This window comes from Lactuca sativa, chromosome 7 (genome assembly GCF_002870075.4).
Source record: "Lactuca sativa cultivar Salinas chromosome 7, Lsat_Salinas_v11, whole genome shotgun sequence".
Classification (NCBI taxonomy): domain Eukaryota; kingdom Viridiplantae; phylum Streptophyta; class Magnoliopsida; order Asterales; family Asteraceae; genus Lactuca; species Lactuca sativa.
The window spans coordinates 169522668-169543384 of record NC_056629.2 but is presented as its reverse complement, the minus strand read 5'-3'; the positions used below and the strand labels follow the sequence as shown (position 1 = coordinate 169543384).

General features: G+C 36.7%; 1 protein-coding gene across 1 annotated transcript; it reads left to right on the top strand.

Annotated features, from left to right (window-relative positions):
- The first annotated feature begins 3569 nt into the window (after positions 1-3569).
- Positions 3570-4421, top strand: LOC111911986 (2S seed storage protein). The gene has a single exon (XM_023907752.1). The coding sequence runs from the start codon at positions 3570-3572 to the stop codon at positions 4419-4421; it is 852 nt and encodes a 283-aa protein (XP_023763520.1).
- The last annotated feature ends 16296 nt before the right edge of the window (positions 4422-20717 follow it).

Sequence of the window (20717 nt, the reverse complement as noted above, 5' to 3'; positions counted from 1 at the left end):
TTAAAAGTTAGAACCGCTCCATTAAAAAAAAAATAAAAAAATAATAAAAAAACTCAAGAGCACCACCATTACAAAGATAAACCGCTTGATTTACAATATGGAAACAAAACAACAAAAAATCATAATAGATGTAAAGACACAAACCATACAAGAGATTCAAATTATCTTAATTAACAATCACATTCTTTTCTAACATTTTCATCCTTGTATTTATTTACAATTTGATATAATAACTTCAGGTATGTAAGTTGTTTAGGAAGGTAACTACAGAAACATATTCAAGTTTTTTTATATAAACGTGTTCAGTTTCGTTATCACCATCTTTATATGGTCCCTCTTCGGTATATTGCAGACTTTTAGAGATGATGCCCACCTTTGAATCTGTTACCTCGCTTCGGTAGGAATTTAGAAGCTAAATTACAAAGTAATTTTATTAAAATGCATACAATCCATTTAATCAAAAGGTAAATTACACAGGTTAGAAATATTATCAATACAAAGGAAAAAACTTGCCTTAATTCAATTTTTGTAGATAAAAGACATGAGATTGTTTTATTTTTTAGATTTTTTCTACCTTTATATCTTCCCCTGCATAGATATGTGCTCTCCTTTGAACGTCACAAGCTTCTTGCCCAACCACTTCCTTCTTCCACAACCTAACTTAAGAAATTAGAGTATCAGACATATAGATTAAGTAATTTATGAATCAAAATTATAAATCAGAATATCAGAAACATACCTGACGGTCTTGATGATGGGTTGATCGCGATGGACAAAGATGATTATATTGGATGTCGACTCCTCAAATATTATTCAGATTCATCACGTTGCTGACCTGAAGTCATGAATCAACGACGATAGGGGTGCGGTCCACCGAAATCAGAGATGATGGCGAGGGCGGCAGTAGTCGATGATATTAGGGTTTGTGTGGCCAAATGAAGTTAGATTAAGGAAATATAAATGGGAAGAGAAAGGCATCGCACGGGGAATGAAATTTTGGAAGGAGCTTCAGCCCGGGAACAAAAATGAGGAGGGAACTCAATCCAAAACCCCATAAAAAAATGCATTTGCGATTACCGTAGTCTTGGAAAACGGCATCAAAAAATACATTTATTAGTGCAATTTTTAAAAGTAGCATCAATTAGTGTTTTTTAAGAAAACAGCATCAAAAAATACATTTATTATTACTGCGGTTTTGGAAAACTACATCAAAAAATACATTTATTAGTGTGATTTTGAAAAACAACATCACAAAATGCATTTATTAGTGCGTTTAAAGTAAATAGCATCAAAAAATGCATTTGTTAATGCGGTTCCTTGATTTATGGGTAAATTACTCGGATGGTCCCTATGGTTTAGGGTAATCTGCGTGTTTGGTCCCTAACAATTTTTTTTTAACTCGGACCGTCCCTACTTTATATTTTTGTTACACGTTTGGTCTTTATCCGTTCTAAAAAGACTGATTTACCCTTACTGATTTCTTTTACTCTTTTTTAAATTATTAGTTATTTAAAAAAGTATTAATTAAATAAAAACAAAATATTAATTAAATATGTGGGTCCACTTCCTCATCCCCTCCCATCAAACCCTACCCTCCACCTCCCTCGTTTTCCTATCCTTCTCAAACGAACACACAACCTGGTAAGGGATCTAGAGTTTTCACACATCAAATTCTCCTTCTTGTATGTCGGAATTTGTAGAAAGCACAACCATAGCAGTTGGCGATGGGAACTTGGGTTTCTACACCTCCGTTTTTTGTTCTTGTTCGTAGGAAAAAACTATGGCAACAGTGAAGAAGGGTTCTAGGGTTTCTGAAGATCAATGGGGTTTTTTTTTTTGGAGATCGAGGGATGTGAAAGCAGGGATGGTGCATGTCGACGGCGAAAACTAACCACTCTTTTTCACCCCCTCATCTCTTATCTCACTGATGGTACTTACATCACCACCTCCGTCAATCAATGTCATCAAACTAGCTTCATTTGCAGACATGATCTTCCGGTGAACATCAACTCCCTTTATTCATTTCGAACTCACTGAATTTCCCCTTCTCTCATATAGAACAAAAATCGATTCAGTTTATCACTAATATTGTCGGTCTTTAGACTGTATTTTTGGGTTTCAAACATTGATTTCTCATCATCGATCTTCTTCATTTTCACAAACTTCGATCTTTGTCTTCGAGACAACAATTAATTTCTATGATTCATCAGTGATTGGGATTCAAACATTTTGATTTATGTGGTTTCAAATGTAAAAGCTAGAACACCAGAATTGGCGTGAAGGGGTGAAGGCATCAGAGGGTGTTCTTGTGCTACCGATAAAAGGGGGGGGGGGGGGGTTCACCAGAATCTGGGTTTGTTCTAGGATTCATCATAATTTTTAGGTTTTATTTTGGTTTTGGATTTGAGTTACAAGCTTGTTTTTATATGTAAAGCTAGTGTATTGAGTTTTGGGTAATTTATGTGGTATTGGATCTATGGTTGGGGATGATGACCGAAGCTGGTGCCCGTGGCCGGAGCTGGATTAAGCTGGGATATGTCATTTTTCCAGCAATATGTTAATAATTTAATTTAAATTATTTAATAATAACTAAAATAATATAAAAAGAATTAACAACATAAAAAAAAAAGAATTAACAAAATAAAAATAGTCATTAAGGGCAAAATAGTCTTTTTAGGTTGGATATGGACCAAACACGCAACAAAAAGATGTAATATGGACCTTCCGAGTTAAAAAAAGTTGTTAAAGACCAAGTGCGCAGATTACCCCAAACCACAGAGACCATCTGTGTAATTTACCCTTAATTTATTGATGCGAAAGTGTTTTAATGATTGCACCAAAAAAAAACCTCATCACACTAAAAAAATATGTTTTGTACTAGTGTAAGTAGAGGTAGCTAGATAAGAAGCATTTGACCATTAACTCTAAAAATCAAAACTAGAAAAAACATATTTTTTTCTATTTTTTTTCAAGAACATTTAAAAAATTAGTTATTTGTTTCTTTTAATTCACAATGTTTTATTTCTTAAGAATTCTAAAATATAAGTTTTTATCTTTTAGATAAAATAAAAAACCCAAGTTAATTTTTGGCTTAGTTTGATTTGTATCTAAACCCAATATATCAAATTTCGTTCAACCATTTTTATATTTATAGATCTTAATGATCTAAGACTACAAACGGGTGCAGACATGCTAAACCTAATATTATTACGCTAAACTAACCATGTTATGTTAGTTAACTCAAACCGTCAAACGAACTCATTAGCTTTGATTAGACTACTTCTCATAGTACCAATAAGAGAGAACGTGGCTAACTAAAAATTAATTATATATATGAAATATGAAATAAATTATATATTATTCCAAATCCATCTAACAGAATAGACACGTACCTAGTATAAAACCTTTCAAAAAAGCACTTCCACTTGTTACATTTGAGATGTGAAAACTCGTACGTGTTGCTCGACAGTATTCAACTTCGCCACCTATTACAACCAGCTCTCCACGTGTGCAGCCACATGTACCATAAATACCCACCACCACAACCATCGATTCACAACCATCCCACAATGGCAAAGCTCATAGCACTAGCACTTGCTTTCACAGCCCTTGTAGCCTTTGCTTCCGCCCACAGCACCATCATCACCACCACCATCGAGGAGGAAAGCACATTCTCGAAGCAGCAGTGCAGCCGACAGCTCCAGGGTCAAAGATTGAATCAGTGCCAGAGGTATCTCGCGCAGGGCCAGAGTTTGTATGAAGAAGACGACCGGAGTCAGAAACAGGGCGGCCTCCAGTTGTGCTGCCAAGAGCTCCAATTCGTCGACGAGCAGTGCCAGTGTGAGGCTGTGAAGGAAGCATTCCGGGAAGCCCAGAAGATGCAACAACAACAACAGGGACAACAAGGCGGAAGCTTCGGTTCCAAGCAGATCAGACAAATGATGCAGAAGGCTCAGAACCTTCCTAACCAATGCAAACTCCAAACTAGACAATGCCAAGTCGGAAAAATCTCAATCACCACCTTCACCACTATCACCGAGGACACCACCTACAGCCGCCGTGGCTCGCAACAGCAGTGTGAGCACATCCGAAGCCGACAATTCAACCAGTGCCAAAACTTCATCCAACGACAAATGGGTTCCTATGCAACCCTTCTGATGAGCGTCAGCAGGCAAGGTCAACAGCCACAAGGTCTCGAACAATGCTGCAATGAGCTTCAGAACGTGGAGGAAGAATGCCAGTGCGAGGCCATGCAGGAGGTGTACAGGCAAGCCCAGAGGCAGCAGCAACAAGGGAGCCAACAACGTAGCCGACGTGGTGGACAGCCTCAGACCCAAGACTTGCAGCAGATTGTTCAAAGTCTGCCCAACCAATGCAAACTAGAAGTGCAGCAATGCCGAATCCCATCTACCATGTTCTAAGGTGGAGATTAATTAATGATCCAGGAATAAATGTCATTCGCATCTCTAATCAGGTTTTACGGTTTTGAATTTTGAGATGGGAGTAGTTGCAAAAATAAGTAGGCTCATGGAGAGATGAGTATCTATAAATCTCATGTAATCGCTCTTTCATCTTTTTTATGAATAAATAAAATGATGGCTGCGTCTTTTATTCCATGAAGATAGAGAAACATTTATAACCAACTTAATTATAACACAAAATTTCCATTATATATTTGGGTTAAATATTGTTATTTATAGAAAGAAAATGGATTTGACCGTCTTAATTTATTTGGTGTTTACCACATTTATTTGGATATAGTCTTTTGGGTAATCTCAGTTGTGGCTGAGCTGGACAACTTATATATGGCCATATTCGACTCATAGATAGAGGTCTCAGGTCTTTAGCATGCGCCATGAAATTCCGTTGTAGGCCTTGTAGATTATTCATATTAAATTTCAGAATGAACTCATTGATCTGATTGTATTAACTCGGCAACGAGAGAATTATATTTGTAACTAACTCCTGCATTATCAGAAAACATAATCGCACAGCTAATCAATATATACCACTACTAGAAAAATAGTCTTTTACGACACGCAAAGCATGTCGTAAAACACTTAGACGACGCGCAAATGCGTGTCAAGGAAGACCCTGTCATAATGAGAGACGAAACGATGTTGCGCGTCGTCTATTTACGACGCGCATTTACAACGTGCGCTTACGACACGCAATGTGCGTCAAAGAAGGCCCTGTCATAAAAAAGATGACACGCATTTGCGTGTCGTAAATTTACGACATGCGCTTACGACTCGCATTGCGTATCGTTAAAGCCCCCATCATAAAGAAAGATGACACACATTTTTGCGTGTCATAATTTTAAATGTTTTAAAAGTATATATTTTTTTATAGATTTACTAATTTTAAAATTAAATAATACATTTAAAGTCTCATAATGCAAAATAAAATACTTATATAACAAAACAATCCATTTCATAAATTAAATGTACTAATATTCAGAACAAATCACATTTAATCGTTAGTTTATTAACATCAATCAAACTAGAAAAACAAATCTTCCTAATCAAAATAAAAAAAACATATAAAACACAAACTATTTCAAAATTGCTAGAAATGTTTAGGATTTGTGGGATCATTAATCGTCTCCTCTGTTGTTGGGCGTGCTGTGTATGCTCCTTGCAAGCATAATAAATCCTGACAAATGAAATGGATTATTTGAGGATTTCAATCTGATGAAATGACTAAATACATATATACCTTTAGTGGGAAAATTGCCCACATAGACAAAAACCAACTTCAACTTCAATGTACACGCTTCTGATCTACAAATTTCAATAACTCCGCTCATGTTGAAGACTTCCAAATAATTTGCGCACAATACAACACCATCAATAAAAAGATATATTGAAATAAAATAAAAAAAGGTAAAATGAAGATATAAAACATACCATAACAAAAAATCTATATGTAGTAGGCTCAGGTCCAATATGAGCTCCTGTTAGAAAAATCGTCAAAACTTAGTCATGTGAGAGAGATAAGGGGTGGGTGGGTTACCTGGATAGCTACTTCTAAGCAAATGCTTGATGAAGGTTGTTTTTGTTGGGTTTTGAACAATCTAACACTCCTAAGTGTACATGCAACCCTAAATACCTTGGATTTATGTTTTCTCTATTATACATGCAAATATCAACTTTCCAAGGTATTGTTCTATTCTAGCATACAAAACATTGAATAACACAAGTTAGAATAACATACATTTTGTTGGTGCTTGTCTTCATGAAGCTTGAGTGCCTAGTGCCCTAAGTGTGACACCTCAAAGGGTTCACACAACACCATAAGCACTTGGAATAACTTAGAGAGAGATTAGAACACTTCAAGAATCGGCTTGCCCTCTATGCATATCCTAGTCGCCGATTTTCCCAAGAAAGAGATCATTATATAGTGTGTTACAATTGGGGTAAACCCTAATTGTCATGGCTATCCATTTCCATGGATCCATGGGTTCAAATACACCATGGAGCATCCAATGGGTTTGAGTCCAACTTGATAATCCATGGAGCATTAGCCCACTATATAAGTATGAATGATTTACACAATCAACCCATATATTTAATTAGTCTTCTTTTGATCACATAATTAATTCTAAATTAATTATTGATCAATACTAATTAAATAACCTTATTAATATATTAGAACTTATAATATATTAATAAACCTTAAGTGTTATTTCTCACATTTTAGTCTATCCAAGTGCATGATGCCATCCAACCCAAATGGACCATGCCGGGTCAGGTCAAGTCTTACCAATTATAGTTATGGACTTAGACATTAATCCAACAGTCTCCCACTTGGATAAGTCTAAAACTATTATTGCAAGTATGACTTCAGAACCCGACTAGCAATCGTAGCTCTCAAAAGCTGCTGTCGATCTCTGACCTTGTCGATGAACTCTGACCTCTGTCAATGACTTGTCCATTAGATAAGTGATCATATATTCCTCCATTCTAGATATCATATGGACTGAGACATGGATTATAATCATTCTCTCTGTCCATTTGTTGTTTCCCGATTTCTGATTTATGACGACTGACTAATTGAACAAATCAAATCAGTCCAGGCCCGGCCGAGCACTTACTTTTGTCATCACTAAATCATCGAGGGGCCCACAGATATCGCTTTTATCCCTTTGAGGGTAAAAGGAATGGATAAACTTCGACTCATATGCTTGTACTGACTACTTGTTGAATCATACACAAAGGCACGTTTTATAGCATCGAGTTACCAATGCGTTTTCGTACAATCAATGTATAACCAACTCATAGGCAACAACTCATATCTCTTGGTTTGAAGAATATAAGATATTATCGTCTCATGATTCACTCGTGATAAAATCCATGAAGTGAATCCAAATGAGCGTGGGTTGAATCCAATACTCAGCCCTTATGAGTACTCATGAACGTTGTAGCAACCATTTCATTGTCTAAAGCACTTTAGACAAATCATACAAGCCAAATTCACGACAGTCTTGAATCATACCTACTTCCAACATATGACCGACTGTGGATGGTTTGAATAACTTGGTCATTCAGGAGAATGACCTAGTTATTCTGGAAGTCAAAACATGCAAAGTGAAACACAAAATAATACTAGTCCTATATGGCCTCAACACTTTGAGCGTAAATAAAACACCTTTTATCTAAGCACCATATTGATCACTCATTATTCATGTTTCGATTAATCAACTTAATACTTGAATTGAAACAGTAGTGATGCCATGCTCCAAGCATGCATATTATGTTTCTCTAAACAATAGCTATGCCATACTCCAAGTATGCACACTATGTTTACATGTGGTCATCTCTTTGTGAAATGTATATCAATTGAACATGACTTCAATGATTCTCATTTCACAATCCCAATCCTTATTGTAAATGTAAGATTACCAAGTTCTTGTCATTTACCGTAATCTATGCAATGATCCTCTTGTAATGATATTCACACAAGTCACAAAGACTTGGCAACAAACATTACAAAGTATTCCAATGGAAAGCAATTCCATGGAGATGAAGTCTCAAATTCAAAGTACATTCCTTTGAACATCCTTCTTTGCATTAAGTTCTTTAATCTTACACAGATTCAAAGAATAACTTCCACCTATGGAAACAATTCCATATTACCATCTTGACCATCACTTTTGAACAAGAGTTGCCTCTTTCCAAAATATGTCAATACGATCCTTACTCTATACTTCCAATTATTTACACTAGTGATCTACATCTCTTTAAATCTCTCAGTGTATTGTGACTTCATATCAACACCTGTGATAAAAATAAACTGAGTGGGTCAGGTTGGGAAACCTGGTGAGCACATAGGGTTTTCAACCCACAATAATATAATTATTATTTTTAAACATCAAACAATCAACCCAATTACCCATTCCCGTTATCCTCACATTACGTCCCTAAAACATCTAACACAAGGGACCTAGTCAAAGGACTATCATTGGGATGGAGTATATCTGGTGAGCACACAGTTCACACAGTTCGAATAAACACACAGTTCGAATAAACACACAGTTCGGTTAAACACAAAGTTCGAATAAACACCTACAGGTTGCGAGCCTGTTAGTGTTCCACTGGACTGTCTAGAATAGTCCGTGGTCGTCATCTATACTCCGCTAGATGACTAGATCATCAAGAACATCTATAACGAGGCATCTCATTATTTCATTTTATCACACAGCAACTAATACATCTACCCATGTTTTACCCAACACATTTTGTAGATATAAAATACATATACAGTTTAAATCATTGAAAACATGTATAAAACGTTCATCCAGCATAGATAGCAAGTATACAGATAATATACACACACAGCACGTAATTTATATAAAATACTTCATATCTATGTGTAAGCTGAAAGTAACTATGCACTCACCTGAGAAGGTGGTGACTCGGTACTCGGACAGCGCTTCGTTTATTTTAAAATAATTTCCTTTGACGAAACCTAGTATTATCACCACTAGATTTTAGTCTAATATTACCGTGACTAATTATTAGTCTTATTATTATTATTATTATTATTATATAAGCGTTTAAACAATACTTTCCAACTACTATGTACAGACAGGGGCCAGACATAAAACACCGGAGGGCAGGACCATTTTGGCGTATAGCACTTCTGAAATCCAACAACCCTATGCGGCCCTTTAAACCAGATTCCCCGTACCGCGAGTAGTTAAAAGATATTATAACGACACTTATATAAGTCATAATAATAGCCCAAATATTTATTATAAATTTATAATAACAATACTAATTTTAAATATAAACTATATTTAAAATAGGGTAAACATAACTTACTTTCAAGGGGATTTTAGCTAGGAGTCGGGCTCTGCAGGGGCAGAACTTCGTCGCTGAATCTTTCTAAGAAAGATTCGTGCAGCGCTTCAGCGCTCACCTTACTATACTAAAACTACAGAAAGAGAAGTCGAATCACGAGGGACCGAAATGCTCGGGGGATAAGGAGAGAAAGACTCTTGAATCAAGAGAATGGTGCAAGAAATATGAGAGCCCAAGGCTCTTATTTATACTAATTGAATTTTCAAAAACTACCCTCCATAATTACTTAATGATCTTTTAGTTATATAAACAACTAAACACCCCTCTATAATACTATTTTAAATGGATTTAATGATCTTTGTACTAAACTAATGTCGAAAGAACTCAACATTAGTTTTATAATAACCGCATCGTCGATACCTTTCTAATGATATATACATATGTATATATATGTGTACGTATACATGATTTATACTTTATTTTAATACGTAAATATACTACTATAATTTGTAACTCGCTCATACGAACTCCGTTTTTGACGTTATTTATATCCACGCGTAGGTGGAGACATACTCTACAACTTTCGTTTAGACTCCGTTGGTTAATTTTGACTTTATTTTTAAAGTTATATTTTTAACAGGCCAGGACAGGATTGGTCTGTTAAAATCTCATAACTTCTTTATTCGATGTCCATTTTCGTCTGTATTTTTATCGTTACGCTACTAATAACGAGATCTTCGATTCTTGTTTAGGTTGTGTCGGCTAAAAATCAATCGATCTAAAATTCGAATTTCGGGCTGTACACCGCTAATCCGAAACTTCGAAAAATCATAACTTCTTCATACGAAGTCAGATTTGGGCGTTCTTTTTATCGATGTTCTTAGTTTAACATATTCTACGACTTTTGTTTAGAGCGCTAAGGCTAAATCTCTATATATCATAAATTTACTATTTACGCTTCCCGGCGCCGTGCCGGTTCCGACGCGAAACTTCGACGGGTCATAACTTCTTCGTTATAACTCGGATTTCAGCGTTCTTCATATGTACGGAAACCTTGTGACATATTCTACAAATTGGTTAAGATTATTTATTCTAAATAATCTTTTTGTCAAAAAGTCATTTTCGACCCTTATTGCCTCTAAATTGACTAGCCCGGATCTGCGGGCGTTACACCTCAAATAAAAAATTAATATATTTACACATAGCACGTATTATAAGGTAAATATTTCATATCTATGTGTAAAATGAAAGTGACTATACACTCACTTAATTTGATGATAATCGGGCAGCAATTCGTTTCCTAAAACGATCGTTTCTAATAAAACCGGGAGTTTTATTGAGAAACCGGGCTTTGCAAAAGTCGGTCTTCAAAACCGAAAAAATAAATTTTACGGGCTTCTCGAGCACTTCGTGGAGTATTCCGTGCTTTACAATCGATACCGGGGCTTTGCGGGATGTTAAGATGAAGAAAACTGGGTTTAGGGGTTAAAATTGACAAATTTTCAAAGTTACCCGGGAGGTCTCGCACCCTTCTATTTATAGGGGCGAGGCTTCTGATCGGATGGTCAGGAGGGAAGACACGCGTCGCAGATCCGAAGCTCACAGGGGAGGTGGCTCGCACATGGGTCGCACTTGCGAGGGCTCGCTGACAGCTTCTAAGTGGACCGAGGCGTGTGTCCGATGCGCAGGTGGTCAGCATGTGCGAAGGTCTCGGTGGCACTTGCTGATTGGACCGCGGAGTCGTATCACACATGCAAGGCTCGAAGCTAGGGTGCGAGGTTCGGTCCATATGCTAGCCTTGGATTGGACCTCCCTTCGGTCAAATCAGAATCCTACACGTGGCTTCGCATGACTCAGCAGCTTCGGTGACTCAGTAGCTTGGTGACTCAACAGGACACATGGCACTTTTTCAGCGAGGGTGACGTGGCAACTCGTGACAATGCGAATTTTCTCGATTTTCGCGCCAAAACTTCTAAAATTCATAACTTTCGCATACGAGCTCCGTTTTTTACGTTCTTTGTATGCACGCGTAGCTAAAATTACATTCTACAACTTCCGTTTAGACTTCGTTGGCTAGTTTTGACTTTAAATTTTAAATTATTATTTTTAACAGACCGGGACAGGAAATCCGTTAAAAATTCATAACTTCTTCATCCGACGTCCGTTTTCGTCAGACTTTTTACCGTTGTGCTCCTAATGACGAGACCTTCAATTCTCGTTTAGGTTGTGTTGGCTAAAAATCGCTCGATCTAAAATTCGAGTTTTTAGCTGTCTACTACTAAGCTGAAACTTTGAAAAATCATAACTTCCTCATACGAAGTCAGATTTGGGCGTTCTTTTTATGGAACTTCTCGTTTTAATGAATACTACGACTTTCGTTTAGATCACTAAGGCTAAAAAATAGTTTATCGAAAACTCACTTTTTACGACATTCAGCACCGTGTCGGTTTTGTCGCGAAACTTCGACAGGTCATAACTTCTTCGTTATAACTCGGATTTTGGTATTCTTTATATCCCCGAAATCCTTATTTCGACCACTACAACTTTATCTAAAGAGATCAGTCTTATCTCACACTTTAATCTTGACGCTTATTTTTATTCTTAATTAATTAAGCCCTAATAATTAAGCATAAAACACATAATTCACATAATATTCACATAATTCCTTTTTATTTCTTCAAAATGAGTTACAAAGGTTAACCTAGACTATTAACTTAACATAAATGCCTAGGCTAGAAACACGAGTGTTATATCTGTAGATTATTCATATTAAATTTCAGAATGAACTCACATTTAATTGATTGTATTAACTCGACAACGAGTTTAGAATTATATTTGTAACTAACTCCTACAGTATCAGAAAACATAATCCCAAAGCTAATCAATGTATACCTTTCATAAAATGTTATTACAAAAGGTAATTTAGAATATATATATATATATATATATATATATATATATATATATATATATATATATATATATATATATATATATATATATATATATTTAAGAATTCAAAACTTTCCTTTTTTCTATTGAATTTAGTGACCATTGAACTTTAAATCCATTGAAATTGAATGTCAATGTGGCATGATAGAGTTTCATCTATTGAATGACACCTAGGTTTGTCATCTCATTTAACTCTCCTATTAAACTCACCATTGTGGAGGCTCTAAAGAACATGTACCAACACTCCCACCTTCCTATAACTTGCAACCCATGAGGTTTCATAGTGTCAAATTGTTATTCCGTAGTTTGTACTTGGAACATTTCCTTAAGCTTCACTGCAAGGACCGAGCCCTATTCAGACGACAATTCTAGACACTGTGTCGTTGGTAAAGTTTATACAGACGACATTTCGCCTGTAAAAAGTCGTCGGCATAGCTCCGTTGGTAAAAGTCGAAAATATCGTCGGGACAGGAGTCGTCGGTACAGATCAACCAATCCAGACGACGTGTCGTCATCAAAGGGTTGTCGGGATTGATTTTCAAGGAAATAAGAGAAAGTTTTATTCGGACTCTATACCGATGACTTGTCGTCGGGAAAACTTTGAGCAATACCGACGACTTGTCGTCGGGAAATGTTTGAGCAATACCGACGACTTGTCGTTAGGAAAAGTAGGTGTCAGCCAACTTCCATTCTAGTAATACCGTCGACTTGTCGTCGGGATTGGTAAAATCGTTTTTGCAGTTATAAAGCTATACCGACGAGACAGGTCATCGGTATAACATTTTTTTTTATATATTTTTCACAAGTTTTGTTACATATACCAAATCTGTTTTTTAAAACAAATCCAAAAAGGATATTTGCAGAATAATATAAAACACTTAATAAGTATAACATACAATTAAAATTAAAATTCAAATGCTACTACATAACAAAATAACAAAGAACCAAGTTTTTAACAAACATTGTTCTCATTATCATTCTAGATCTCCTCCTCCTCCTCCTTATCATCATCATCATCGTCATCATCATCATCATCCTGGAGGTCATTGGTTGTATCAGAGTTATTTTGTGAAAACATATTGGGATTAAACTGGAATTGTGGCATTGGTTGTGGTTGGATATTAGGAATGACGAATACGAAAGTGTTATTATACATTTTTTGCATTTGTAGCATTTGTTGTTGCATTATTTGCATTTGTTGGGTTAATACAACAACTTGGGGATTATCTGAAGATTGGGATGTGGAATCTTGGGAACGTTTGGTATGTTCATTTGGAAATAAATTATTGTTGATGTTTGGTTTCCTTCAAACTCCGTGAATATGCCCGCGTCTCTCACCGAGGGCACGAGCGAGACCATGTTCTTCATTTAACTTTTCGTTCTCCCCGAGCTCTGATTGCATCAACAACTTTTCTCATTGAATGTTTTCCTAAAATAAAGAAAACAATAAAAATACATTACCTAAAGCAAATAACTAAATTTATACACTAAAATAATAATAATATACCTTAAACTAACTATATTAATAACCATAACATATTTATCAAATAACTTATTAACTTTGTTTATTATTTACCCAAACTACTTCTGCTTGCGGTGTACACCAACATCGATTTATTTAAATCGCATCTGTCTCCAACCTTCTATATGTTGCGGGTCTTATCCTTTTTCTCTCTATAATAAACCAAAAACAATTAATATATTTATATAAGTGTTATTAAAAATTTTATATAATACAAATCAATTTAATTACATCCTCACGTCGCCTGTCTGCATATGTTCTACTTCCACGAGAACTCGTAAATGGAAGTTTGGACCTACTATCTTTACCTTTTTCGCACTGCTTCCTATAACCCTCATCCAAAAAAAGAAGATCAATCATCTTATCCCAAGCTTCGTCGTCCATATCATCCGATGGACATTGTCTCGCACCTTCCACATCCTTATATCCACCAACCCTATCAAAATATTTTTTCACTTGATATTTGTGATCTTTATAAGCTCATTGGCGGTCGCTCTGTACAGCCACTTGAATGACTTCCCACATATATGTACCCTGATACATATCAAGATCCGCAACAAAACCGGTAAAACATTGTTAAGCATAAAACGCGAAATTTCAATGAAATGCTTTTTAGCCTTAGGTATCTAAATCAAAGCCATAGATATCATTAAACCGTGAACATATATAAAAAGAATGTCAAAATCTAACTTCGTATGAGGAAGTTTTGATTTTTCTAAGTTTCGAATATAGCAGTAGACAGCTAAAAACTCGAATTAGAGATCGAGGGACTTTTATCCAACACAACCTAAATGAGAATCGAAGATCTCGACAATAGTAGTACAACGGTAAAAAGACAGACAAAAAACGGATGTCGGATGAAGAAGTTATGAATTTTTAACGGACTTTTCCTGTCCTGGCCTGTTAAAAATGTAATATTAAAAATAAAAGTCAAAATTAGCCGACGAAGTCTAAACAAGAGTTGTAGAGTATATTCTCTCCTACGCTTGGATATATAAAGAACGTCAAAATCGGAATGCATATGCGAGAGATATGAATTTCCGAAGTTCAGGACACGAAACCCCACACTGTTAGAGGACTCACGTCGTGAGCCAGTAATGGATGGGTTCCAGAGTCGGGCTGTCAGAAGTCGAGCCACACTGGTCAACTCTACTTCACTTTCTACTTTTACTCTGTGTTAAGCATCCCGAGACTACCCCGATGCCTCGGTTTCATATCCAAGCTTTGACGAAAGTTTGAAGCCCCGAGATTTCCGAGAAAACGACTTCTTTCCGGTCGAACTGCTGCCCGAGCAAGGTATCGTTTTCATCAAATCGTCACTTCTACCAAGTGAGTTCATACCCGTATCACTACACTTTCAAATGCTTTTAAATGCTTTTAAACACTTTTAAAAGGGGGGGGGGGATACAAGTAAACACACGGTTAAACTCGTGTGGAAACATCAATCTTTTGCTATACTTTTTATACTGTTGTTATAACTATCATACAAAAATGTTGGCATGCAAAACATCTTACGACACCACTTTACCCTCTCGGGATAAAATGTATAAATAATAATATGCTTTATTAATATGTTTGCATAACATATCATGACAAGAGTAACCATTTCAACTATAACATTATGTATAGTTAAGAAAATACATATCATTATTATGCCTTTATCAACACTGTAAAAAGGGTAATCATTTCGGACATAAACATACACATTTCAAAATACGTGACTTAATGGAGAATATGTGAGTCATTCGTCTTCATTGTACTTATCAAGGTATACAAGAAAGCCCTGTTTTATAAACAGGGTCTCCGTCCGGAGAATGTGATAAGTGTGTACAGATCTATACGGGACTGATGATGCTACACCCTGACTGTTAGCTACAGTCCGCGGGGTGACAAATATCATAACGCTTTGACGCCTTAAGTGATGGGTTTTACACAAAAGAACTTTCCTATGTGCACATGTAAACCCTAATACTTGGATCTAGGTTTCTCTATTGTACATGCAATTCATCAATGATTTATATCTCTAGATCTAGCATACATATTACAAAAAAATAATGTAATTGATGAGATCTAGATGATTACCTCTTCAAGAACTCTTGATGTTTCTTCTTCCTTGAGCTTGGAGTCACTAGTGTAACTCCTCTAATGGCTTACAAACACCAACAAGCAAGATGGTAGTATTTGAGAGAGGGCGGAGGCACACAAAGTCGGCTCTAGGGTTCTAAGAAAAACCAGTGGCCGAAAATTACATGCATAGGGTCCTGTATATTTATATTGTGGGCCGCTAGGGTTTCAGTCAAAACCCTAATGGACAGCTTAAACCTTAAGCAGCCCATGGAACCTTCTAGAATATAGGCCATGGATGAAAATATGATGGGCTCCCATCATAATTTCGTTCACCCCTTTAATCCATTAGGTTTCCCAGCCCAAAATTCAACTATCACACATTTGATAGTTTAAGTCCCCTTTATTCAATTAATCTCTTTTAGTCACCAAATTAATTTCTGATTAATTTTTTACCAATATTAATTAAATAATATGATTTCTCTTTTAATACATTATTCTTATAATATATTAATAAACTATAATATATTCTCTCTCTCCATAAATCACCCTGTCAAGTTGCTATGGTGAAGGCAATCCAAAAGGACCATACACAACTGGGTCAAGTACTTACCAAATATAGTTATGGGCTTAGACACTAATCCAACAGTCTTCCACTTGGATAAGTATAGTAACTACAAATGTCAGCACAATCCGATTAGCAATCGTAGCTCTCAAAGATACTGTCAGACTCTGATCTTATCAATAACCTGTCCTTTAGATAAGGGATCGTATAGTCCTCCATTCTAGATACCGTGCGGACAATTACATGGAACATAGTTATACTTATTGTCCAGTAGTTTGTTTCTTGATCTCTGATTCGTTTGACATAGAACTTAATTGAACACATCAATTTAGTCCTGCCCGGGCCGCACACATAAGTCAAACCAAATCATCGAGGGGCCCTAATATCGCTTTTACCCTTTTAGGATAAAAGGAACAAATAAACTTCGACTTATATGCATTTATTATTCACTAACCAAATCATACACAACAATGAATTTTATAACATCAAATTACTGATGCATTTACGCATTATCAATGCATAACCAATCAGCAAACAATAAACCATATATCTAGGTTTTAAGAGCATATGATATTATCGTCTTGCGATCACTTGAGATAAATTCCGTGAAGTGATTCCAACAAGCGTGGGTTTATTCCAATTCTCAAATCAAAATCATAAACACTCATGAACGTTGTAGCAAACTTTTGAAATTTCTAATACATTTTAGACAATCTACACACCAATTCATAACAATCTTCATTCATAACTACTTCCAACATATGAACGACCGTGGAAGGTTCGAATAATTCTTATTATTCAGGAAGTCAAAACATGCAAATTGAAACAATAGGTAAACAATTAACATAAGACAATAAAATTACGAATAAATAATACTCTTTTATTTAATCATCAAATGTTAATTACAGTTTTATCTATTACACGTTTCTAAACTAATATCATCCTTCAGCCCGATGCTCCTAGCGTGCTGCAAGTAATTAACCCTGCTCAATCCCCTCGTCAGCGGATTTGTTAGGTTATCCTCTGACGATACCCTCTTAACTACGAGGAGTCCTTCTTCCACCTGATGTCGAATAAAGTGATATTTTATGTCGATATGTCGAGATCTACCGTGATCCCTCGGTTCCTTGGTTAAGGCAACTGCTCCTTCATTATCACATAAAATTTCCATGGGCTCCTTTATAGATGGCACAACTCCAAGGTCTCCAATGAAGTTCTTCAACCATATTGCTTCCTTTCACGCTTCGCTCGCTGTAATGTACTCTAATTCGCATGTTGAATCAGCCACAGTCTATTGCTTGGAAGTTTTCCAAGTCACTGCTCCTCCATTAAGGGTAAAGACCCAGCCCGACTGTGAATGGTAGTTCTCCCTGTCGGTCTGAAAACTGGCGTCACTGTGCCGTCGCACCTTTAATTCGTCACTCCCACCGAGGACTAGAAACCATTCCTTGGTCCTCCGAAGGTACTTAAGAATGTTCTTGACTGCGATCCAATGCGCTTTACCAGGGTTCCCTTGATATCTACTGACCATGCTCAAAGCGAAGGCCACATCAGGGCGAGTACAAGTCATAGCATATGAAGGGTCTAGTTAGTGGTTTGGTCTAGGCTTTAATTGTAATAAGTTCTTTTAAGTCTTTATCATGTTTTGGTAGGTTGTTAGGGTGTTTACGGCCCACTAGTGAGTTTACGGCCATAAACTAGTTTACGGTCGTAAACTAGTTTACGGCCTTAAACCCAGTTTCGGCCCAAGTCCACTATATATAGGGGTTGTTTAGGTCATTATTGGTTGTTGACGCTAGACAGTTCACGGCCAAGTGTAAACGAGTTGTGCCCGACGTTTCAAGTAATAAACGTGTGCAAGCTTGTTTCAACTATTCTTCTACTTATATTCTTGTTTCTGTGATTGTGTGATTGCTTGATCATTGGTAAAGATCCGTTTTAGGACCTTACAATTGGTATCAGAGCAAGACCGGTGTCAAAGCATCATTCAATTGAGTTTTCAGCCGTTTAAACTCATATTTTTATTTTTCGAGATTAGGGTTTGGTGTTTTCATTGCTGAAGGGGTTAAATCTGCCTCAAACTTGTGTTTATTGAGATTTCTGGGAGTTTACTACCAAGAGATTACGGCTGTAAACCCTATTTATGGCCGTAAACTCAAGAACATTCAACAGCCGTACACTGTGTTCTTGGACTGTAATCATTTCTTCTTAATCGACCGTAAACTGCCCGACCGTAATCGCCCCGACCGTAAACTGCCTGACCGTAAACTCAGTTTACGGCCGTAAACACACCCGACCGTAAACTAAAATTTTGACATTTTTTAATTTTACTTTAAGCTTTAAAAGTTAATAAATGGATTCTCAAAGTCAAACACATCATCATGAGTTGGATTCTGTAATGGGCACAACTACACGCATTCCAAGACTGTTGTCTGCAGATGGTTTTCCTGAATGGAAATACCGGATTGAAAAGTACATTCAAATGAAGGACTTCAAGATCTAGAGAAGCATCATCAAGAATCCTGTCAGAATTACCACAACTATTGCAGGACAGATAGTTGACAAAGCGGTTGAAAATTATACAGATGAAGATTTTGAGAAACTGGAAGAACAGGAAAGGGCTTTGGCCACTCTGACCATGGCTTTATCTCCTGATATAACTCAAGGTTTCAGAGAGTATACTTCAGCTAAGGCTTTGTGGGAAGCCCTGATTGAGGTATATGAAGGAAATGAGGACATAAAGGAAAGTCGCCAGGATATGTTGTGCCAGAAATTCAACATGTTCAATTATATTCCTGGAGAAACCCTAGAGGAACAGTTACAGCGACTCACAACTCTCACTACTGAGATGAATATAGATGGGATCTTCTTGACCAAGTTTGAAATAAATAAAAAGCTATTGAATGCTCTTCCGAAGTCATGGGACATGAATGTATCTATTATTAAGAAAACCAAGGATATGAATCGCCTGACTCTTGTTGAAACAATGGCGATCATCAAGGCTTGTAATATTGATGACAAATAGCGAGAGCTTAATCATGTGAATTCGTATTCAACTGCAAATCTTGGGATTTCCTCTAATAATGCTCTTTCATCTTTCACCTTTCCCTCTCCAGTTCAACCTTTTGCTGCTCAACAAGCTCAGACTCAATCCTTTTCCACTTCATCAGCAACTTCAATTCCTGCTGCATCATCCATGCCTTTTTCTCATAACCAATCGTCTGTTGCTCCACAAGTTGCTCCTTCCTCAAATGTGGCTTCTTCCTCAAATTCTAAGGAAAGTGATGAAACAGGACTTGTTAACTGCTACAATTCTCTTGTAGCTCGAGATCTTCCACCACAATTGTCATTTGCTGGTCTGGATCAGATTCATCCAAAAGATGTGGAAGAACTGGATATTACATGGCAAATTGCCATGGTAGTGTTTAGGGCGAAGCAGTTTGCTAAGAAGACAGGGAAGAATGACTGGGGGATGAACGCTGATAAAAAGGTGGGGTTCAACAAGGGGGAGTTGTGGTGCTTTAATTGTCACGAGCCGGGTCATTTTTCTCGTGAGTGCCCAAAGCCGGATAGAAGGTTGACCAAAGAAAGGACGATGGTTGCAGTGGGAAACAACAGGGGAGGTGATCAGGCCAATAGTGAAACGGCTATGGTTGCTCAGTCTTTTAACTGGGAAGACCAGATTCAGGCCTTCAACATTTCAAGACCTGAAAATGCTCACCTAGCCCAAGTTAAGGATGAAGCTTCCGTGGAGAGTGTTGCAGCTGAAGAAAAGATGATGGAGCTGCAGTTTGCACTGATGGTATCTTCTACTTCCGAACCGAATAAAAATGAGGTAAGTTTACCTTCTTGTTCTCACGCTTGTATTGATTACGTTAAAATTCTTCGTGACGAAATAGATTCATTACGTAGAGAAGTAGAGGACCTTAGATATGAGGGCTATCAACTTAGAAAAGGACAAAAACCCGTAAAGGCCCAATTAGAGACAAAGATAAAAGACTTTAGGAAACTTCATGAGGACTACAGTAATAAATGCGAAAACTATGACTATATCAAGAGACAAAATGCTGAGTTACTCACTAAGCTTGATACATTAAAAGCCAAATTTGAATCTACAGATTTTGATTTTAAGAAATTTGATGTGTCAAGCGAAGTAGTTGTAAATATGATAGATCATTGTTTACAATTCAAAAATAATCAGCAGAAAGGTCTAGGATATGATAAAGTGTCACCTCCCTTTAATCACTCATATCAATATCAACCTTTGTCCAAGGTGGAGATTGCTAATGAACCATTCATGGTTTATGGA

Excerpts from the sequence above, each read along its gene's own strand:
- LOC111911986 (XM_023907752.1), top strand. The coding sequence starts at position 3,570 with ATGGCAAAGCTCATAGCACTAGCACTTGCTTTCACAGCCCTTGTAGCC.